The sequence below is a fragment of the Leptinotarsa decemlineata genome, unplaced genomic scaffold (assembly GCF_025532065.1).
Source record: "Leptinotarsa decemlineata unplaced genomic scaffold, Ldec_3_MD MMD2_tig00026282_RagTag_RagTag, whole genome shotgun sequence".
In the NCBI taxonomy this organism is placed as follows: Eukaryota; Metazoa; Arthropoda; class Insecta; order Coleoptera; family Chrysomelidae; genus Leptinotarsa; species Leptinotarsa decemlineata.
This window is the reverse complement of record NW_027412668.1, coordinates 15,193,057-15,217,655: the sequence shown is the minus strand read 5'-3', so window position 1 is coordinate 15,217,655 and position 24,599 is coordinate 15,193,057. Positions and strand designations below refer to the sequence as shown.

The window sequence follows — 24,599 nt, the reverse complement described above, 5'->3', positions numbered from 1 at the left end:
CGTTGGGACGGCGGTGGCGCTTTTAGTTTTATCATTGTTGTCGAAAACGGCTACAAGATAGACATTATTGACTTCATTCCTTCAAAAAAAGTACAGGTATATCCTACTACAAGAAATGATACTGAGTGAACCTGCCATATAGCGTCCGCTATAGGACATTGTCATATTTTGACGAACTCACCAATAATATCTCTCGTTTTTTTAAAAAACATCCTTGGACATGGCTCACAAAACAAATAATAATTTAAGCAAATTTTAAAACTATAAAGAAAAAACTTCTGGAGTATACATGGTGTTTATTGAACATGCGGCAAAAAATTAAGGGACTATTCATTTGACTATTCTAAGGATATTTTTCCTTTGATGATTTTTGATAGGGCGCTTTGTTTCATGATACGACAATAACAATTTTGGTAATATTGAAATTATCAACGTAGCCGACATAAAAGTATAGCGTACTACACTGGACCTACCAAGTAATAAAAAATCTAACAATTGCGTTGGTACCTATCAACAACATTCCGATTACTTCAAACGGCTGCAGACATTCAATTTGAATAGTATGTCTCGCAAGTGATCATTTGTACCCATGTGTCTAAGAGGTTGAAACTGATTGACTTTGTCTATTTGATGTGCATTTTCTATGTTTAATATTTGAATACTTGTTAGTGAAGTCCTCTATCACGAATGGCCATAGTAACGCAGAGATGCCTGACATGCTTTTCATTTACGGACTGGCTGATGGCAATTCATTGGAAGTTAGGCGGATTTACAGTGAACGATTTCCTAATCGTAAGGTGCCTAATAGGAAAACCTCCCAAAGTATGCATCAACGACTTCTAAAACAGGAGCATTGAAACGAAATGGAGGACCGGGAAGGCTAATGACAGTAAGAACGGTAGAAGTAGAAGAGAATGCGCTAGCCATGATAGAAGAAGATCCAGGTACTTCTACTCGAAAAGTTGCAAATACTTTAAATGTTATTAACGGAACGATTTGGAGAGACTATTGTTGTACCTATACCACAAATCCCTCAACTACTGACGCTTATTCTTTTTACCGATGAAGCCAGTTTCTCAAGAAATGCCATAACGAATTTCCACAATAACCATATTTGGGCTTAAGAAAATCCACATGAGGTGCTTGAAGATAGATATTAACATCAGTTCTCGTTGAACGACTCGGTAGGAATTGTAGGTGACTTTCTGATTGTATCGGTATTTATACCAGGAAGACTTACCGGCGAGATATACCGCAAATTTTTGAAACAAACGCTACCTCAGTTTCTGGAGGATGTACCATTGGTAACAAGAAATGCAAATGCGTATTTCAGCATATTGACTCAAGAGTTTTTAACAGTAACATACGGAGATCGCTGGATTGGTCGAGGTGGACCTCACTTATAGCCTGCTCGATCACTGGACTAAAACCCCCTGAATTATTCCCTATGGGACCACCTGAAGTCATTAGTTTATACTACTCCAGTGGAAGATATAGACGATATATAGATATAGTTCGGGAGTCGATGAGGAGTTGATTGGATTCTTGCATCCGAGTTGGGGTAGTCATTTTCAACAGTTTTTGTATATTAAGAAAAATTACATGTAATTTTTGCTAATAAATTGTAATTGTCGAAATTCTTTTTCGCCCCGTATCTTCGCCCTATCAAAAATCATCAAAGGACAAAATATCCTCAGAATAGTCCAAGGAATAGTATCTTGAACTTTTGCCGCATGTTTAATAAACACCCTGTATAAGTTGACTTCTGGATCTTGCCCAAAACTTTATATTGGCCAAACAAAGAGGGCCTTTTCCTAAATAAAAAAAGGTCATAGGAGTAGTTTTTTGAATGTGAAGTCATCAAATATCGACGATACCTGTCTACCGGTCACCTGTCAAAAATTAATTGTTGCAGTAATTATTAGTATAGTCTATTCATTCCCAATTGGAACGGCAATAAAAACAAGAGTACAGTCATAAACATTTCTCGCCTGTGGCCCCTAGTCGCCCAGATAGTTAGTAAACGTGCTATCAAATGTAGTTGAGGAATAAAGACTCGGCTAGCTGAACTGGCTGAATACTAATATTTTGTCCGTTTCACAATATTTCTTTATTAGTGCCGTGTGTTCGTGGGGTTAGGTGAGGTAGTGAGTGGTTTTGCAAACCGATTTTTGAAAACTTTATCTAGAGCATCTTCATGAGAAGCAAATTGATACTGAATCTAAAGACAACTGATATTTTTGCACTCGACGCGCGTTTCTCTAACAAGGTTAGCATCTTCATGAGAAGCAAATTGATACTGAATCTAAAAACAAGGGTTAGCTGTTTATATACCTAAAGTTTTTTGGTTCGATGTGGACTTTGTTTGTTAAATGATGATTATCCAAATAGATTTTTCGTTAATTAACTAGTAGAATCACTACCTGCGAGTGCGAGTTAACCAAACTATCTCGTTCGACAGTTCGTCGAGTCATTAAAATAGGGAATGCCATTGACCATGCGATGAAACGAAAACAAAGGAATAAAATATTCGCAAACGTTGATGGTGCTACAAAAGATATGATTCGGCGAACAATTTATGGTATATACCAAAAAAATGAAGTACCAACCTTAGAAATGATTTGGTATAAATTACTCGACTATCCCGATTACAATTACAAATATTTAGAAACTCTACGAGTGGTCTTATTGTCTTGTGGTTTCTAATATAACAAATTGAACAATCGGATGGTCATAATGGAATCGACACGCATTGTTCAACTCCGACAAGAATATTTGAGGCGAATGAAAAGCTACCGAGAATCCAGCAGACATATAATCTACCTCGACGAAACTTGGTTTGATACCCATGATGTTGTCAAATATGGCTGGGTAGATGAAAACAAGTATTGTGCTTTGAACACACCTTCTTCAAGGGAAAACGTGTTATAATTTTGCATGCCGGGAATGAAAGTGGATTCGCACCTAACGCTTTGCTTCTGTCGGCCAAAAATATAAAAGATTCGTCTGCTGATCACCACGAAGATATGACTGCGGCTTAATTCGAAACCTGGTTCAGTGAGCAGCTTCTCCCAAATATTCCTCTAAACTCGGTTATTGTTATGGATAACGCTTCGTATCATTCTCGGTTATTGACTACAATACCAAACAATAACACAAGAAAGCAGATATTGTTGATTTCATGCGAAATCATGACATGGAAATACCCGAAAAGATTCCAACGAAAAAGGTATTACTGGCGACCATAAAACAACGTAATTTCAAAAAAGAGTATATTATTGATTCGATGTGTGAAAAACATGGTCATATTCTCTTACGTTTGCCTCCATACTATTGTGTGTTCAATCCAATTGAAATGGTTTGGGCCACAATGAAAGAAAGCTTGCGGAAATGTAATCAGTCACCGACTTTGAATGCTGTAGTGCTTGACAATATAAGGCGAGTGGTGAATGAAGTAGGTGATATGATTTGTGGAAGAACTGTGTAGCCCACGTTATAAAAGAAGAGAACAAATATTATGTCCAAAGTTCCATAAATCCGATCGTTATTCAACCCGAAGATGATTCCACCTCATCCGAATATAGCGAAGAAGAATTTTAATTTTTCTAGCAATTTTGTTGGCTTCTATTATTTTGTAAATATATGTTTGAGTTTTCGACTCGAGAATCAGCTACCTTAAATTTCGAAGTTTTTCATAATTACCCATGGTGGAAAAATTCAGTTGAGATAACTTTTTCATTGCTATGATTGAAAGAATAAGTAACTGAAAATCTACCACTGAAAAATAATATGCCGACGCCTATGTCGAGGCAGGAATTCCTTCTCTGTGCTGTTCCAATTGGTATTGGAAATACTATAACAAACCACCAATTAAATGAATTTATTGTATGCTTTTGAACAATCATAATATATGAGTTGGTCTCATCTAGATAAGATAGCTTCCCCTAATTCTGTGATAAATTTCGGAAACTCTCTAACCAAACTAGTATGATGGGGTACTAGCTGCGTGTCACACATAACTCCTAGTTTCACGTGATCTGCGTACTCGTTCAAGCACAATGAAATGCCTAGAAAAGAAAAATAATCTTAGGTTTTCAATATCATGACATCATATCATATCATATCAGTGAATACAGTGTGGTCCAACGAAAACTTAACACCTCGAGTTTCCGGCGTTAACATGAAAATGTGGGAAATCGCTCGAACCCGTCAATTTCTGATTCGAGGGGGAACAACTGTTCCACTGTTTTCATCCCCGTGACTTCAACCCCCTAACGGGGGTGAGCACAACCCCTTGATTTTGAATAGGGATGAGGGGTGTTGAGATACCTCATTTTGAAGATCTTATCGTGTACTATCTGACCGTAAAATTTCGCTCCAAAATATCCATCGATAACGACATGACAGGTAAAAGAGTGGAAGAGTACGTACTTTTGTGATTACTTTATTAAATGTTCGAAATGGGCACCATCCACTTCCATGCAGTAATATAAGTTTTGCTGAAAACGTTCACGTACATTACTCAAGATGTCTGGTGTAATTTGACGGCATTCATTAATGATCCGAGTTCGCAAATCATCCAGTGACTCAGGCTGGGTAGCGTAAATCTTGGATTTCAGGTGACCCCATAGAAAAAAGTCCAGTGGAGCCAGATCCGGTGATCTGGGTGGCCACTCAATATGTCCCCTTCTTCCAATCCAGGCGTGAGGAAAATTGTCATCTAAAAACTGACGCACCGGTTGAACAAAGTGAGGTGGTGCGCCATCTTGTTGGAAAATGATCGTTTGATGGTCTTCTGCATTCTCCAATACTTGCACGAGGGCTGGATAAATAGCGTTCTCCAATAGATCGAGATAAAGTTGGCCTGTGAGATTACCGGGTAGAAAAAAAGGGCCGATTATGTGATTTCCATAAATACCCGCCCAAACATTTAATTTTTGGGGGCGCTGTGTATACACCTCACGAAATAATCGTGGATTTTCATCTGACCAATACCGACAGTTATGCCGGTTTACAATGCCGTTAAGGTAAAATGAACACTCGTCCGAAAAACAGATATCGAACATGTAGTTTTGATTACAGTTAATTATTTCACTGATCACTTCACAGAACTGGAGTCGGCGATCGGGATCATCCTCATTCAGTTCCTGAACCAATCGTATCTTATACGGATGAAATTTATGTTGTTTCAGGATTCTCATGATTGTTGTGCGTGAAACACCAGATACCTCGGACAATTTCCTAGTACTAACGGTCGGATCCATTGCTATATGACCTAAGACAGCCACGTCCCTCGCTTCGTCTCTTTCATGCACCCTCTTTTTGTTTCCAACTGACCCAGTAGCGTCAAATTTGGCAACCAGTTGCACAACGTAAGCAGCGGATACATTTTTTCCAGGATGTCGTTCGTTAAATAAAGCCGCTGTTGTGCGCGCAGAGTCGTTATTTCGGAAAAATAATTTTATCATTTCCACCCTTTCTTCTACGGAATACACCATTTTAATTCCACTACAAATTTACAATCGCTTGTACACACTTGTACCGTTCTTAACAATTCACGATAGACTAAGGTACAAAAACAAGGTCCGTCTACTTTTTTGGACAAAAAATTAACCACTCAATACCTTTGAAATGCGTCGGATACGAATAATATTCTCGAGATAAATTCCATATTGCCTCTTTCACTATTTTCGCTGTTATTTCATTATCGATGGATATTTTGAAGTGAAATTTTACGGGCAGATAGTACACGATAAGATCTTCAAAATGAGGTATCTCAACACCCCTCATCCCTATTCAAAATCAAGGGGTTGTGCTCACCCCCGTTAGGGGGTTGAAGTCACGGGGATGAAAACAGCGGAAAAGTTGTTCCCCCTCGAATCAGCAATTGACGGGTTCGAGCGATTTTCCACATTTTCATGTTAACGCCGGAAAATCGAGGTGTTAAGTTTTCGTTGGACCACACTGTATATTTTTGTTCTTTATATAAGAAATTTTACGCAATAGTTAATTTGAGGAGATACAATGAAACGTATGAAGAAGCAATAATTCAATTTCATTTATTTTTTCATCTAATATTCTAGATAAGTTTTCTCAATGATAACAAGTATTTTATTAAACTACACGATTTGATCTCCACAAACTTTATTTGAAAAATATATCACGACATGTTTCGCTAACACAGTAGCTTACAAGTATGGTCCTGTTTGTTTATTCGATAGATTGATTACTTTAGCGACTACGATACAAGACGTGCAGGGTAGCAAAATTGCAGGAAAATGAAAAACGACTTATTATCGTTTAATTTGTTACAACAAAATTGAAATCCGAAATACTGAGTAAGACAAAGGATTTGAAGGAGGCTGATCTAATCACAGAAAAATTAATTCTTGTTGTCACAGCTGAAGGTGGCTACTGCCAATAGATATTCTACCAGAATCAAAGAAAATACACTTATTATTGTTGGCTTACATACTTATAAAGATCTGGAAAATAGAACACATAGAGTTCAAACAAGGCATTCAAACCACGGAAGGAATCCAAACCAATAAATACTTAACCAAGAATAGCAAGTAAAATTTAAATATTGTATAGACTCATTGCCTATTAAACTTTCTGTAATTTGAAGAACTCTATTGAATATTTTTGCACACACATCTCAATGTTAGGTCTTAATTTCCATGATTATTAGATATATCAAAGTATAAACAGTTTTATGTCTAGCTAAGAAAAAACAGTCTTCTCTGAAGTAGGTATGGCTTAATGGTAAAAGTTAGAATGTTTTCTATCGAAAAAATCATTTGTTTTATGACCTATACATTCCACAGGTCACAAGTCAAAAAAGCATTTTCCCAAAAAATAATCTTCTTTGAGAATCATTTCTAATCGTTAATAAAAAAATATATTTTTCAGTGTTGTCAAATAAATGTTAACACAAACTTAGTGTTGTATAATTTGTAATCTAGAGAAGATAATTAAATTTTTATGTACCGATATGAAAACAAAAAGTGCTGAACTTTATGTATTGCTTTGGAAACAATAGGTAAATAAGAGAATAATGCCAAGGTCAACTTGGCGATACGGGTGATAAAATAATCAATCATCACCGGAAAACATTGAACTTATCAAGTAGTTAATGCAGAACAACGAATTAATTTCAATATATAATAATTGATCGATCTCCTCTGATGGTTTGACAACTGACAAATTTAATTTTACGTTGAAATTAATGACCATTAGGCTAAGCGTGTACGGGCGATTTTTCAAACGGCCGAGTAAAATATCAGCCAATTAAAAATCACTTTGAATTTATGTGTAGGCACACACTTGAGCAAATTTTTAGTTAAGGAATTGATGTTCTCGAGTTATGTAGAGTTGAAATTTGAACATATGGTCTCAGAATATCTTGAAATACCATGCTTTGTGTTCAGAGCCGGATTAACCCTGTATGGGCCTGTAGGCAATACAATTTTCGGGCTCCTTTTCTTTACCTACTCTGACTGACTGAATCATGTGATGTATTTTTTTGCCTTCTACCCACATTCCTGAATACAATTCCCGATATAGGCGTAGATGACGCCCTAAGAGCGGGTTCAGACATACGCAGGCTCTATGCGTGCTCAACGCGGGTTGGCTGCGTGTTAGTAGAGAGTCACCCGTGCAGCCCACGCGTAGAGTACGCGTACGTTTCATTCTGCCCTGAGTCGAGGTGTTTTCTATGTATACATGAAAAATTAAACGCGACTCAGTTATTTTTAATTTAAAATATATATTTAACCAAACGCAAAAAACGAAAGAAAAAGTGAAGTAACTTCAGTACCACCTGTTAATTTAAATATGGACTTTTCTAACTTTTTTAAATATGAAATCTTTTACGACTTCTTTAATGTGGACCTTTTCCAATACATCATTTTCAATTGCCATTATCGACAATGAATTTAAGCGATGTTGGACATTGTTGCTCGAAGAGAATTTTTTAATGATATCAATTTTGAAAAATTTCGTTCTCCTGTCGCATTTGTTATCATAAAACTTCTATAAGTTTGCAATGCTATCATAACATTTGGGAAAGTTGATTGAACCATATTATTAAGGATCAATTTATACGATTCTTCAGCAGCTACAATGTTATCTTTCGCGGCATCCTCCAATTGTAAGACGAAGTACTTGAACTATAAATTCATGCTCAATGTCCTCGGAACAAAATTATGTACAAGCATCTTTGATTTGATCGTCCGACTTTATTAAGAAATCTGTTAAAAATCCAAATAGAGAATTAACTTCCTGATACGTTAAGGAGGTTGCATTAATGGCCATGGTACGATTGCACACGGCTGTTGTAAACCTAAAAGTAGGAATGGGTCGATTGAGGCTGGGCCTATGGCGGGAAGCGCTTACTGCGCAACCTCTGCTGCAGGCAACAAGTGATGCAATTGAACCCAGGTTTGTGTTTAATAAACCCTACAAAATACAAATTAAGCAGAACACAGAGTCAGATGCTACAAATGCAATACGGATTTATACAGATGGCTCAAAAACCAAAGAAGGTTCAGGATGTGGAGTGTACTCCAGATCACTAAGCCTAAGGATTAAATGGGGAATGGGAAGAAATACCAGCGTGGTCCAAACAGAACTGGCTGGTATCTCAATCGCCGCAAAAGAAATAACCAAGAAAAGAATTTCTGGCAAAAACATAACAATCTGCACTGATAGCAGACAAGCAATATTAGCCTTGAACAGACACCGTGTTACTTCAGGGCTAGCACTAGAGTGCCACCAAGATTTAGCCAAAGCCTCAGTAGATAATAACATTATCCTGAGGTGGGTTAAAGGGCACGAAAGGAGTAAAGGTAATCGCATTGCCGACTCTTTAGCCAAGGAAGCGGCTGGACTAAGAATTTTAGGACCAAGTGGCACCCACGGCCTGATGACTTCGACAATTGCGGAACTAGTAAAATGTTACACCCATGCTCAATCTTTAAAGAGATGGGATGAAATCAAAGGATGTAATCTTGCCAGGATCACCTTGGGCGACCCTGGGAAGCTGGCGCCGAAGAAATATCTGGCGATGACCAGGAAAAATCTACGCCTTACAGTAGGATTTCTGACTGGCCACTGTCAGCTAAGGAAACACCTACATAATATGGGGCTAGTGGACACATCCCTATGCAGGATGTGTGAACAGGAAGATAAGACTGTCAGGCATGTCCTGTGCGAGTGCCCGGAGTTATCGTCAATAAGAGAGTGTGTGTTCGGCGAGTCTTGGCCTACACCTGCCGATATAAAGGAGATGTCTCCCAGCGACCTGTCCACCTTCCTGGAAAGGACAGGATGGACGACGACCTAGGAGGACAACTCCTCGGGAGGATGTACAATGGGTCACATGTGGCCTAAGTGCGTGGGCTTACACTCACCCTCCCTACTCTACAGATACAGATACTTCCTGATAGCTTTCTAGTCGTCGTGTCAATTCTGAATGCAGCACGTCCAGTACAGGTAAATAAGTTTCGATTTTCAACTTCTCTCTTCCCCTGAGTACAACTTCTTCTGCAGGCCCGTCATCATGATGCCTTTTCCTTCTTCATACGCGCTGATTTTCATCACTGTAATAAGTACCACTTATTTCAGAAGCCTTCAACTCGTAGTCGTTAAATGAATCTCGTTGCGAAAGCAAAAAATCTAAAAACGATTTTAAAAGGTCAACGGCCGTTCGAAGTTCAATGGTTGCTTTTTGTAGCGAAATACTAACACCATTGATTCGATCCAGTATGGTAGCCCAGAATACTGGCATAATGGCATTTTCTTTTTTTTTTTCAGAATCCTTTAATAAACATTTGGCCTCGTGAATCAGTTGCGGTGTCTGCTTCTTATCGTCAAAAATAGACTGTAGAGCTTTCTGAAAACTCTTATAACCTTTTGACAAGGCCTTGGTCGCATCGGCTCGTGAACACCACCTTGTGTCAGACACTTTTTTTGGAACTAAAGACGACGATTGTTTAGTTTCATCTTGTGTTTCGAGATTCTGGAGCATAATTGCCCAGCGATGAGTTGATGCCGAAATAAAGTTGTACAATTCTTGTACGAATCCGAAGAATGAGATTGCTCCAACGCAGCTCTCCGCAGCAAGTACTCCAACCAAATTCAACGAGTGCGCTGCACATGGGACGTTGTGTGCGAGGGGATTTATTTTTTTAATATGTGCCTGTAGACCATTGTAACAGCCAGACATATTTGCTGCATTGTTGTAAGACTGACCTCTTGCATTTTTCATAACAATGTTATTTTGATATGTAAAAAATGTAAATGAAATGTAAAACTGTAGTAGCTAGTTCTTCCCCTTTGTGACTTGCAATAGGACTAAATGTAAGAAAACGTTCTGCTACTTCTCCATTTGATGCAACGTATCTCAGAATTACAGTCAACTGATATGTATGGGATATATCAGGCGTTCTGCAGGCGCTCAGTGAAAAATATTTTGCCATTATAATTTCATCTATAATATGCTCCCCAATATTTCAATAAGTTCCTCGCAAATCGGAGAAGACAAATACGATTGTCTTTCTTTTCCGACATTATCATATTTGGCCAAATGAGAACTAAGGAAAGGATCATACTCCGCGAGAAATTATAAAATACCCAAATAATTGCCATTATGCTGGGAACCAAGAATTTCGTCATTGCCAAGAAATGCTAGTCCACGGGATGCTAAAAATTTCATGACTGACACCACCCTTTGTATAACATTGAACCAAATTATTTTTCTTTGTTGTATGCATTTCTATAGAAGTGTCAATTCGGCCTTGACAACGCCGTACACTAATCAGGGTCTGTACACATTCTCGGTGCGTTTCTGTATTCTCATGGGATTGAATTCTATGCGATGCATTTTTCCAATCACAAAATCCTGTTTGAAACTGTGATTGGTTTTCAACACCACTAAAAAGAACACATGGTAAACAGTATACTTTTCCAGTCGATGGAGAATACATGAGCCACTCTCGTTTCATTTTACCACCACTTATATGTTTACGAAAAAACATTGACTGAGAAAAAATCTTTTGCTATATTCGTATTGACGGCTTGAAGCAGAAAAATCACAGTCAAAGTGTTGACATTCGTTAAAATCTCTGATACACCAATAATCTTGTATTTTTTTAGTCATCTTTTGCCACAAGCCAATGTCGTTCTGGTATTCTACAACTTGATAGGCTACGTTTTGTTGTGGTAATTGGACGTCGTTCTCAGCCTCACTTGCCTCGGCACCTGCTGAAGTAGCTGTTTCTTGATACTGGTTAGCCTGTTCAGAACACTCGCTAAGAATATCTCTTGTGTCCGCCTCCGAACTCCCGGTTTGATCAGCAGCAGACGTACTCGGAAAAGGTTGATTTTCGAGTGGTTGACGAACAAATCCAAGATGGAAAAAGTTTTGCGTCTTCTTTAATACCTCATCACGCTTATTTTGTTGGTCTAGTCGCTTTTTACGTTTTTCTGCACCGCTCAAATCCTTTTTTTCACGGGCTGATCGGACATTTCGTTCCTTGAAAGAAAGGTGTAAATGAAAAACTTATGACAAAGAAATGGTTAAGTTTTTAGAAAAATAAAAAACTTCGTACCTATTATTGGTCAAATTATAATGTCACAAATAATTATTAAACTTACCTTATTTAATTCTGTTTTATAATCAAGATTTATTCTCTCGTTAAGTTTTCAAGACAGTGTTCATAAAAAGAATTTATATTCTACTCCTATTCAGAGTAAACACAAAACTTAGAGTGTTTTTCAATTCACTGTCGTAAAACGCTCCTGGTAGCAATCTACGAATCGGGGATTTCCTCAACGTAAAACGACATAAACAGTCCGCCTACTCGCTGCGTTCCGAATTTTTTAAATACTTTTGGTGTATGTGAAAATCGTAAGTCTTCAAACACGGAGCACACTAAAACTTTCTTAAATTTACCTTACAATAGCAAAACTCACATATTGTAATTAACGTATTTCCTGAGTTTCTGAATTATTACGCTACAAATTATTATCACGGAAGCTTATAGAACGCACCCAACGAATCGGGGATTCCCTCAACGTGAATGAAGTCCAGTTGCGTTCCGAAGGATTATATTAGTTCTAATATTAGATACTAGATGGTTCTGTATGTATAAAGTGTTTATATGCTTTGAATAAAAATAGTATTGTTGATTATCATTTTCGATCTATAAAACTTTTTTTTTGCGGACTGCAGTTGACCCCTGCCGATCCTGAGTCCCTAGGCAGTTGCCTACTCTGCCTTAATGTTAATCCGGCTCTGTTTGGGTTTGTGCTTTGCTACTTCTAGCAAGAAAAAAAGAAGACAACAATTTTGTCCACAATTTCCTTTAACATTTCTATCACTTCAATCTCTTGAAGTTTCGTCATATAACTGGTTTTTTCTATATTTCACTAAGGATAAGTGCACACAGGCGATTATTTCTAGCCAACTATTACATCGGCCAATAGATGGGAATGGAAGCACGCACACAGGCGATCGAGAATGTGGCATGTCACAGATTTCTAGGAGAGGCGATAGTCGACCGACCATATGTAACATACAGGTTGTAACCTGTTCCCGCACACAGTCGATTGAATACTCGGCCAGTCACATCAGTTGCCTTGTTTCGTGATTTGTTGTGTTTTGAATCATTTTCTTGGTTTGCATCAAAATAATGACTGATTTCGACCCAGAATTGTTCATTAGTGAAATAGAGAAAATACCACAGTTAAATAATAAAACTTTGAAGAATATAGTGAAAGAAATGTTAAAGAATAACTGTGGGTAGAATTGTTGTCTTCTTTTTTTTCTTGCTCGAAGTATAAAAGCACAAACACATCGTGTTTTTAAGATATCCTGAGACCACATGTACAAGTTCCAACTACATAACTCGAGAACATCCATTCCTCAACTGAAAAGATTTGTACCTAGACATAAATTCAAGCCGATTTTTGATTGACCGATACTCATTACTTACTGGTATTCGCCTGTGGTGGCCTCCAATAAATAACGCTGCTAACTTCCTGGCCCCACAATGTTCTCTGCGTCACATTCGGGTACCGACTTGTTATTTCTGTAACAGTAACTGCATACTTCCTCGATAGATATTTCAAGTAAATGCTGAGAACAGTAGCTGGCAAAAACTGTGTTAAAAGACCAGATTTAGTTTGCAACATAGTCAACAGATGTGATAATCCTTGCTTCTCCAAAGAAGCACTGAATTTCGATTCGATTCCCATTAAATTTTCAATGTGCGATGTTTCTGTTACTGAATCTGGAATAGTCAGATTGAGGCATACAACTCCACTAACAGCATCCTCGGGCTTAATATTGAGTCCGGTAGCGAAAATATAATTCGAAGAAATATTCCTCATGGTGATAGGCAAACTTTTCGGAATTTCTTGACTGATCTGAGTGAAATACCTAGAGAGACCCATTGATACTGCAGAAAGCATGATCTCTGTTTCAGATACCCCTGTTTGCCTCGCAATTGTTTTTACATTTTCGATCGGGACAGGTTCCGACCATGCAACAGATTTTCTACCACAAAGAGTTATTGTTTGAAGAGATTCATCCTGAAGGAGAATATCCTTTATAATGGTTCTGGGTGCAGAGAAAAATATAGAGAAAATATAAAGGATCTCTTTTAGGGAGTTATACAACAGTGGTACGTAAAGATACATTATTCCCACAAAAGTGTGTGGATAAGGGCAATATTTCAAGGTGAAGCAAGTGAACAATGCTTTCAATTCGGCATAGATAACAATTGGTGTTCGTAGTGGGAGCACAAAACACATGAACCAAATTCTTCTCAAGATGCTCCCTGCTACATTTCTGGGATTCAGAGACTTCATTATAGACAAAACGAGAGTACTGACATTCACTTGTCTCTTGTCCGCTTCTCTAACAGCAGAAAAGAGAACAAATTTGCTTCTTGAAATCGCATCTGTTTTTATAACCCGAAACCCTTTCTTGCACTCTTTTATCAATGAAACGATTGTTATGATGGCGATGGAAACAAATTGAGAAAACGTGGGGGTGTTCTTTAACAGTTCTGGGCATTCTAATGGATCGCTGTTTGCTACGAAGTCATTCCATCTGTTGGTCAACTCATCAGTTAGACGTTCTTTCAGGATCGGTATCACTTGAGGCTTTCGGATGACATCAACGAGGGGGCTCTTTGAAGAGTGTGATCTGAAAATACAACAAATGTATTACGTATTTTCATGCATACCGAGACCAATTTCAAAAGTGAAGTTCTTCAACAATAATTTGACTCAATTTTCATTAAAGAAGATGCTCATCATGTACTGGTTAGGTTGAAAATTGTGAGAAATTGGTCAACTGTCTGCCTTTTCTTTATTACTGAGCAATGTGCTTAGTGCTCTTTCTTCAAGTTTCGCATAAAACGACTGACAAAATTTTTTGGCTCTTTGAGAAAATAAAAAGAAAACTCCAAAGTACTTCACTGAAAAACTAGTTATTGGGAAAGAAAGGTTTTGACTTTCTCCATCTTGACACAAAAAATTCCTGAAATGAATTCAAATTAGCGACAAGTGTCTTCGGCCGAAACATCGGATGTCAGCCGTTGAGGATGACAGTGTTCCATGTAAGTGAAATTTTATCTCAATAATATGCTATATTATTGTGTAGCAATCCTGTTAATGATATCTGATTAAACTCCATAACGAATGCTTGGAATACAAACTGATTAGAGAAAAGTGTTTTTGTATAATTCAGTGTTCATATAAAAGTATTTGTTTCGGAAGTATTTTTCTTTCGTGTAATTCAATGTGCTTCATCTCATTATGTTATCAAGAATTAGTGCTGAAGACTCAATAAGGCAAGAGTCTTAGGCTAATACATCGAATGCCAGCCATTGAGGATGACAGTGTTCCATGTTAGTGAAATTTTACCACAATAATATGTTATATTATTGTGTAGTAATCCTGTGAATGATATCTGATTCAACTCCATAACGAATGCTTGGAATACAAACTGAATAGAGAAAATTGTTTTTGTATAATTCAGTGTTCATATAAAAGTATTTGTTTCGGAAGTATTTTTCTTTCGTGTAATTCAATGTGCTTCATCTCATAATGTTATCAAGAATTGGTGCTGAAGACGCAATAAGGCAAGAGTCTTAGGCCGATACATCAGATGTCAGTCATTGAGGATGACAGTGTTCCATGTAGGTGAAATTTTACCACAATAATATGCTATATTATTGTGTAGTAATCCTGTGAATGATATTTGATTCAATTCCATAACGAATGCTTGGAATACAAACTGATTTGAGAAAAGTGTTTTTGCATAATTCAGTGTTCATATAAAAATATTTCCTTCGAAATTTTTTTTTTCGTATGATTCAATGTTCATATGGGCTTTTCGATAAGGTTTTTCATTCAGTTTGTGTCTGAAAGTTACTTCTTTGCATGATCTTCACATCTTTGTATAGAGTTAAGTTTTTGAAATCGATTGCTTTCTTTCTTTCTTTGGAATATTCCCACATTTTTTTGCATATAGATACTAAAAATTGTATAATGATAATATTCACTCATAGAAACTTATACTAATAGAGTATTTTTTTTAATATCATTATTTATATTAATTAGTTTTGTAGCTCACTGAATTCAATTACAGTTAAAGTTGTAATCAATTAATGGAATGTATTTTCCGTAGAGTACATATAAATAAAATAAATAAATAAATGAGTAGAAAGCCAAAATTTTCCTTTCCCAAAAATTAATCTCTCCTAAAAATATACCTCTTTCAAAAACTAGTTCTTTGAGATGTCCAGTAGACAAGTTATAAAAACTTATAAAAATGTGAAAAACCATGGTTTCAAGAAAGACATAATTATATAGCAACATACCGTCATGGTTTATGGAAATGGTGTTTATGTTGAATACTTCTACGTCCAAAATATAAAAAAAGTTGAAGTATGGTAATCAAAGGAAATGAAACGAAGAAATTTGAAGTCAAAGGGTTTTGAATTGATCATTTTTATTTTTGTCAACTATACTAATACTCTGTTGTCTTCATTGAATCAACCCAAAGTATTTTTTTTGGTATGGTTTGAAATGTGAGTACCCAAATGGATGAAACAACCATCAAAAGTAGAAACTTGGTATTATTTATTAACTTGCGATTGATAATAATGAAGCGACGGGTATTTACGCATAGTTCCTTAGCTATAAAATATCAATCATGAATCTTATTTTCATTGAAATATGAATTTGTTCAATCGATAAATCATCATCGAAACCATTTTATTCTCAATGTAAGTATTACCCCAAAGCCTGTCTAGTTGGTGGAATCAAGGGAAGTAGATCTCCTATATTAATCCCTTCCGATAACAGTAAGTGGTGCAATTTCAAAAGAATGTAGTGACGGTCCTCTGCAGAAGGTATAATTACCACTTGCCAAGGAGGGGTGTTGGCTGGTAAATATTTTGAAACGATATCGCTGACATATTCCTGAAAAATATATAGGAATAAGAAATAAATATACTACGCTCAGGTGCATAAAAACGGCCACCTCAAAATCCCAACAAATTTTGATCTTGAATAATTTTTTTACTTTTAATCCGATATTGATTTTTTTTATTAAATGGAAGGAAATGTATTCCAATTCATTCCAGATTTTCTAATAAAGCCCGAATTATCCACTATATAAAGGAAAATAAAGTTATGTTTTTTTCATCTAGGTTTATGACACCCTGTGCTTCTGCATGATACTCAAAACCATCCTCATGCAATCTTGGTTCATTTTCCATGCATTGTATCTCCATTAATTTCCATATCACGATTCATTTCAAATTGTGTTTACTCTGGAAAAATTCACATTCGAACGATAACATGATTAGCGAACGGTTGAAAAATAAAATAATAAACCAATTTTTCAACACTGGGTATTGCCTACTGTAGCCAAGACTCCTAGACAATAGCTTCCATTCTCCAAAGCATTCCACGAATTAGCGTTCGAATAAACCCTGGGGTATGTTATTACACTCCTCTATGAGCACAACATGAAGTACGTAGGTGGTTTTCAGCGACCTTTCACAAGTATTTCATAGTCCCAGACATGTTGAATAGGATTTGCATCCGGAGAGTAGGTATGACCTTTCCCATATAGTAATGAATCTTCAGGGCATTGAGGAAAGGGGTGTTGAAAGCTTACTATGAGCTGAGCATAGTCACCTTCAAGGTCCTGGAAGGTCCTAAGATCGATGTGCAAACAAACTTGCAAAGCATTTCACGAATTAGCGTTCGAATAAACTCCTGGGGCATATTATTACACTCCTCTATGAGCACAACATGAAGTACGTAGGTGGTTTTCAGCGACCTTTCACAAGTATTTCGTAGTTCCAGACATGTTGAATAGGATTTGCATCCGGAGAGTAGGTATGACCTTTCCCATATAGTAATGAATCTTCAGGACATTGAGGAAAGGGGCGTTGAAAGCTTACTATGAGCTGAGCATAGTCACCTTCAAGGTCCTTGAAGGTCTTAAGATCGATGTGCAAACAAACTTGCAACATAATAAGACAGCAAGTCTTTATGGAGGTTATAAAGGAGTTTGATATGGCTCTCATACCAATACTTCAGAATTACGGAAAAAACTGGAGTTGGTGGGAATCAGGAGGGGCGTCAATTCCTAATAGAACGGTGGTTACTGACGATTCCTTCCATATTATCGTCGAGAACTACCACCAATAAGTATAAGAGATAATAAAGGCTTGTAGAGCAGATACAGCATACGTCTTAATTCGATGCAGTACCAATGCACACCACTTCATCTGGGGTAGCTGTGACATCTAAATAAGAGGTGGACATCTACTATATAATGTATCATGACAAATAGTTTAAATACAGAGCAGATACATATTTCCTCCTAATTTGCTGCAGTACCAATGCACACCACTTTATCTGGGGAAGCTGTGACATGTAATAGAGAGGTGGACATCTACTTTATAATGTATTATGCCAAATAGTTTGAATATAGAGCAGATACATCATTCCTCCTAATTTGCTGCAGTACCAATGCACACATGTGACATCTAATAGAGAGGTGGACATCAACTATAGTTCATTATGGCAAATAGTTTGAATATAGGTCTCGTGTTCATGAAAATAGGTGTATTTCCTAGCTAGAGAAAGTAATATATGTAGAATAGGTACTATATGAACATTACTTTGTTCAGAACTGGAATAAAAAACAGTTTAGACATGACAGGTCGTAAACTAGGGGATTCTATAAAGCTAGAGTTGGCAGCAAATCGATTACAGGGAGGTATCATCTCTTCGTACAACATATATTTCGAATATTATTCCAATAACTTTTACAAACCCAAAATTATAGATAAGATTTCACGGCTGTAGTCATGATTAGAGAGAATAAAGTTTGGGTAGTCGAAAGGAAGAGTATCAAAATTTTATCTGCTATAACGGTCGTGGGATGCGTTGACTACGAGGACGAAGGTAGTATCTTGAAGTTTTAGCAACGACTGACTGGGGAGCTCTGTATTTATTCATATTTATACTAGTAGGGAGTGGTGGGGGTCAGGTATCCATGAGAATGTTCACTCCTGATTGGTCCGCACATGTGGTAGGTTATTTCAATTGGTCTACGTTATTGAAAGGTGTGCTGCTAGTGAGATATGGATATATTCCCGACAGTTCCCCCAAAATGACAGGACCGCATTTTCTTATCCATTGACTAATCATGTTCGCCTTGAACAAACAAGGTATGACATCGAAAAAAATGTTATCAAGGAAATAGCTGAAAATAACGGGTAACGGGTATCATTCAATCATAGCAAATAAGCAAATAGAAATATCTGCAAGACGAAAAACAAGATGACGGAAAGGTTAAGTGGGATTGGTATAAAAAGTATGTTGGTCAAACTGAACGAACTATGAATTTGTCACAAGAAACATGTTTCACATATTCGCTTTGATAGACCAGAGAAGTCTGGTGTTGCTCAACTTGTTTTGAAGAGCAGCCACAGAATGAGGGATGCATTCTTGAAGATGTGGAAATCAGTACAGTACAATCAGTCGAAAAAATGAAATGAGATTTATGAACAGCGACGAAGGTCCCATTTCAAGCTTCCCCTTGTTTACTCTCTTATGTAATAATTACAGGATGATATTAATACATAATAGAATTAGAAAACAATAACAAAATAACATAATAAGTTATACTGGGAGCCAATTTAATGTCCCTCATTGATACGCTCCTAATAAATTTTATTTAGTAACCTTGATACGGATTTTCATCATGCACTTTAAAAAGGTACAAAAATGTTTTTTTCCATAATGAAACAAATTTCATTATTTTACATACCTGTATATTATATTCTGTTACGGCTCTGCCTTTGAAAGTGAACGGAACTACTGTCAAATTTTGATCCAAATCGAATTTTCCACGTTGCCAAGCGTAAGTTCCAAATCTAGTTACCAATAAGTGGCGTAATCTTAAAAATACCAAATTACCAGCTTTGTCTCTTCTGCGAACTACTTCCTGAAATGATATTATATTTATAAATATTGAGTAAGCGAAATCTCTAAAACTTGAAGAAAAAAATTGGAAACTAGAAAAAGAGGTCGAAAACTTTCGTTAAATTTACTTTCTATTACTTTTACAATGTTAAACAAGTTTGCAATCTGTTATATTCTGAACAATCCAATTGAATCCATCTCCAGCAATGTTTTCTCAACCATTGATACTGTTGTAAATCATCCCTAAAGAAAATAACGCTGGCCGCCCCTGATGACGTGTCCAAGAGCGCGCCAGTCGGGCCGACGTTTCGCGGTTGTTCGATGTTCGTGGCCGTTCTAGACGTGGCGAGAATAATGCTGCCGGCTTCGATGGAATTCCAGCGAATATTCTACCATCTTCGAGGCCTTTCGATTGTCATATATAAACGCTACCTACGAACCTATCGAGAGAGTCAAGTTGAAGTGCGGTACGTGGAGCGATTTAATAAGGCGATAGATATTTGAATATTAGTTTAAGTTTTAGTTGAAGTGTTTTGTTGTATTAAAAGTGAAATGAAGTTAAGTTTGTTTATTGTTCAGTGTAGTCAATTATTGGTAAACCCACGGGGGAAAACGTAACAATACTTATTCCACATGAAATGGGTACCCTCCTAACATAATAGAACAATAAGTTGAACATGAAATATGTATTTTTTGAATGTACTGACTTCATTTTCATTGAGCATGAGAAAATACAGTATGTGGGTTCAATTTGATAAAGTTTTTATTATCCTATAATAATCAGTTAACTAAAGAGATGGGTCCTCAAAGCGGACCTCAAATTTATTTGTCTGAAATTTAAAAATAGTCCTTTTTGGAAAATTATCTCGTTTGACTGTCTTTCTGTTTGATAGTTTGTTCGTCTGTCATCGTCTAGAATATGAAAGGCAATATCTATCGAAGTTAAATAAAATAGAGATCTAGTTGATTCCATACTATTGAAGTACATTGCGATGTAGATTGGAGTTAATGATCCACTGAAACTGGTCGCAATTGGAAAATGGAAAAAAAATCTACATATTTTCCGAAATATGTCGATTTTTCCCATTATCATCATACGAAAACTATTCTGAGGGTTGTCATTTGTAAGGGGGTCACAGCCGGTTAGCGGAAAAACAAACAATTGGCAACTGATTATATCAGGTTGTTTCAAAAGTGTTGTCCTTTACTATCACTTTACTTCAAACTGTATCTCGGTGAATATTTATCCAATTTGATTGAAATAAGTGTCATTTGAATCAGTGCACTTTTGCCAACTTAACACAAGTCGATTGATTCCGTTAGCATAAAAAGTATGTGCTCGGGATTCGATGAAGTCGACGAAGGCCGTTTATGCCTTGTATAGGTTGGCGAAGCTTCTACCGGTGGGAAAGTTATCGAAGTGCTTGAAAAGATAATAACCGGTTGGCGAGAGGTCTGGGAAGTAAGGTGCGTGACGAAGAACTTCGACACCCACTTCGTTTAATTTTCGGACGGTAATTTGTAAAATGAACAGACGGGCATTGTCGTGGAGCAGGATCGGACCTCTTCTGTTGACCAATTCTGCCTGCTACTGGCGCAATTTTCGATATATTTCGTTGATTTCCTCACATTAGGACTCTGATGTGATGGTTTGGCTCGGTTGCAGAAAGTTATAGTGAATCACACCAGCCGGTGACCATCATACAGTAACCATGGCTTTTTTTGGTGGGTTTTTGTCTTTGGGTAGTGCCTGGGTGGCTCATCGGTATTCAACTAAACATCTTCTATTGTCGTAGATAATCTACTTTTCGTCAGACGTGACGATCCGATTCAAAAAACGATAGTTTTGGCATCGTCCATAGATATTCTAATATTAGAATATCTATGGACGATGGTTTTGGTTGCAAAGAAGAACAGACCTCAAAACGTGACAATTCTTGTCGATCGTTCATATCGTGGGGCACCCACTTTACTTAATAATTTAAAGGATTTCGAGGTATGAAACTGAAATCGCTACTGATCACTCCACGTTTTGACGTAATATTAAGTTTAAAAAAATTACGTTTTAGGACCTGTCGAATTCTTCAACTTCCACGTACTGTCTCCCTTTCCGAAGTGACTCTATCTATACTTAGCACTGAAATTGAAATATGTAGGTATATTGGAAAGTTTTACCTGTAAATGTCGCCTTACTGCTTCAGGTTGTGCCTGTCCTTTAACTGATAGTAGAACTGATATGATTCCTTGGTTTCTGTGAGTGTCCAGTAATGTACGTATTGTAACGTACTTCACAAATTCTAAATCCGGATGTAATGTCGAAATGCAGCTCAGCCATATCGAACGGCATATTTTCAAAACTAGAAAAGATATTTGTGATTTCAATAATCCTAATAACCCTATTCAAAAAAATTCATCAGGATGTTGAATTGCCATTATGACTGCAAACTTCATTTTTCGCTTAGTTTTCAACTTTATAGCACGAATTAGAAAGCATCGAATCTGGGGAAGTATTTGAGGGCCAACGAGCTGTTGATGATCTGAAATAGATTTTCAACGCAGTTATCCGGGAGCATCTTCAACAACCTGTTGGTTATTGAATCAACCTCCGGAGGTCGAGAAAATACCTGCACGTCGTCTTGATTTCAGACAGGTTGAAGCCTGGCTCCCTTACCCTTTGGACTATTGTTTGCCAGAAGGACAAACGAGAAAATAATGATTTTTCCAATTTTCATCGACTGAGACTGTGTAAGAATAAGCAACGTGTTGCGTTCAACGAATCACGCCATCTACCCATAATTTTTCTAGTTAACAGAGGTAAAAGTACATTTCAAGAAATGATGCCGATGAAAATGACTGCAAATAAGGAACTCGCATTCCTAGGGGTTCAACGTGCTTTACGTGCCAATGTTGCTAACATTGGTCACGTGATAAACGACGGCGAATAGCTTGTATATGGAGGGTAGATGTGAGATAACTTATACTGCTTATCTATTGGAGACTGTTTCCGAGGATACCAATGATGAATCAATTTTCAAGTCGAATCTAAGCTCCAAAGCCTTGATAATATTCGTGCAACCGTCGTGACTGTATTCGAGGATAACGGGAAGTTTGCAGATCATTATTTGCTCCCATGTTCCGACGTGCTTGTTAGTTTTCGACGAACTCAACCCCTGAAAACAGTTCTTAAGCACTTCCCTCACAGTCTTTTACTCTCTCAATTTTGAGTAGCAGGGTGTGGAAAGGCTCGATATTATGTGGTCTCCGGTACGATAAATGCTCTGTATGAGCCACATTTACGACTCGAAAACGTAAAAACAAAACAAGGTCTCAATAATAGATATTTTGATCAAAATCTTGTGGAATAAATCATCATCGTGAATCAAATATTCACGTTATTACATTACATAACGATCGTCTGATACAAGATCATACTGAAATGTATGTGATAGTCACTAGGGTCATGGCCTCGTGATTTATCTATACCGTGGCTTATAATTTTTTACTTGTTTGTTCCACTGTGGTTGACCGACCAAATCTTTGGTGGTGAAAATTAAAGAGGACATAGATATAGTAACATTTCACTGTGAGATTTCCACTTGACACTTTATAAAACCGCGACACTCACAGTTATTTAGTATTGATGAGCACACCGAATAACCTATTGTATAGTGTGTGTTGAGGTTTCGTAAACTGTCAAGTGAAAATCTAACAGTAAAAGTGTTATTCAAATATGTTATAATGAATTTTCATCAAGTACCTATCGACTGACCACTTCCATTCCATCCGTCTGTATAATCACAAAAAATTAAATTCAAGAAACAGAAGCTTCTTTGAAAGAAAGATTCACCTTAGCTTGAATATTAAAATCGTAATAAATTTTAATTAAGTAACTAAAATATGTCTTACCTATGCAAACAAAACCTAAAAATGGTAATGTGAAAAGAGTAGAAGTAAACAAAATTGAAGTCAATAAAAAATCCCACATATTTCACTTCTAGAAAAACTTTATGTACATTTTTGTTGATAATTTGTCATATCACGGTGAACAGTGAGCACACTAAATTACTATAAATAAATATTACCATGTCGGCTTATCAAGAAAGCTGACCCTTTGAACCTCAAGGATTCGATCCACTACTACTCTTTGTTATTTTGCCATTACGTTAATTGATTATAATATGACACATCTTGAACATGTTATTCACCTGACGTCAAGAAATTGGTTTCCGTTTATTCAACCTGTTGCTTTTTCGTTTATTCATGAAGAAATATTTATTAACTAATAATATGTTATTTCTGTATTTGATCTTATGAAAAGTATTAATTTGAAGTGAGATTTTAGCATAAAACAGTATGAAGTATAATCCAAATTTGTTTCTACATTTTCTTTGAATGAGAATTACAGTGCAAACTACTTGCGGTCCGTTAAATCGAGAGAATTACGAATTCATAGCAGGGTTAAAACAATTTTGGGGAGTTTTTCAACGAAAACTTATATTTTTTCTCTCGGAAGCAGAAAGATCGGAAAAGTTATTCAGGTATATGACCTCGTGTTAGTCTGAAGGTCGTATGTAAGTCAAACATTTAAAATGGTAAAGTGATGAAGAGACTGGTGTGAACGCAAAAACAGTAAATGATCTCTACGATTTGTTCCTGACTTCCCCATGGTGGCCTTTCATTTGATAATGACGTTTCTAATCATTGCCAGTTCAGAAAAGTTTCTGAATTGAAAAAATATATTCATGATTGCAGAGACAGACTTAATGGAAATCGATCATATGGCTCCAGTCATCTTCTATTTCGATCTTTCTATCACTCAACTTCTCGGGTTTAGAATCGATTGGCCAACCCATGAACTTGCTGTTTCTGGCTACTTTGGCTTCATACTGAATGTTCACTCATAATTTTGCCTTTGCCAGCTTTATTTCTTTACAGTTTGGGATATCCAATAATTTTCACTACCTCTGTTTCCAGTATGAAATAGGAATTTCTTTTCAGAAAATTCATTCATGAGAAAATAATTGGCAAGGTCACAGTCAAATAAAAGATCAAACACCGCTAGACAGCCACAG

General features: G+C 36.8%; 2 protein-coding genes across 2 annotated transcripts; both read right to left on the bottom strand.

Moving 5' to 3' along the window:
• Positions 1-3,865: 3,865 nt before the first annotated feature.
• On the bottom strand, positions 3,866-23,623 carry LOC111506092 (uncharacterized). The gene is made up of 6 exons (XM_074179879.1): positions 23,434-23,623; positions 21,703-21,884; positions 19,373-19,549; positions 16,316-16,500; positions 12,999-14,215; positions 3,866-4,067 (listed from the first exon to the last, which is right to left on the bottom strand). Exons 1-6 carry the CDS (start codon positions 23,510-23,512, stop codon positions 3,922-3,924), a joined length of 1,986 nt encoding a protein of 661 aa, XP_074035980.1. The 5' UTR covers positions 23,513-23,623; the 3' UTR covers positions 3,866-3,921.
• LOC141484688 (histone-lysine N-methyltransferase SETMAR-like) lies at positions 4,142-12,992 on the bottom strand. The gene is made up of 2 exons (XM_074179880.1): positions 11,659-12,992; positions 4,142-11,536 (listed from the first exon to the last, which is right to left on the bottom strand). The coding sequence occupies exon 2, from the start codon at positions 5,496-5,498 to the stop codon at positions 4,440-4,442; it is 1,059 nt and encodes a 352-aa protein (XP_074035981.1). The 5' UTR covers positions 5,499-11,536; positions 11,659-12,992; the 3' UTR covers positions 4,142-4,439.
• Positions 23,624-24,599: the final 976 nt, after the last annotated feature.

Bases quoted from the DNA above. Each gene is read 5' to 3' on its own strand.
- LOC141484688 (XM_074179880.1), bottom strand. From the start codon at position 5,498: ATGGTGTATTCCGTAGAAGAAAGGGTGGAAATGATAAAATTATTTTTC.
- LOC111506092 (XM_074179879.1), bottom strand. From the start codon at position 23,512: ATGTGGGATTTTTTATTGACTTCAATTTTGTTTACTTCTACTCTTTTC. The intron at 19,550-21,702 runs GTAAAACTTTCC...ATATCATTTCAG, and splicing joins CAGTAAGGCGACATTTACAG to GAAGTAGTTCGCAGAAGAGA. The intron at 4,068-12,998 runs GTAAGTAATGAG...TTTCTTTTCTAG, and splicing joins GCCACCACAGGCGAATACCA to GCATTTCATTGTGCTTGAAC.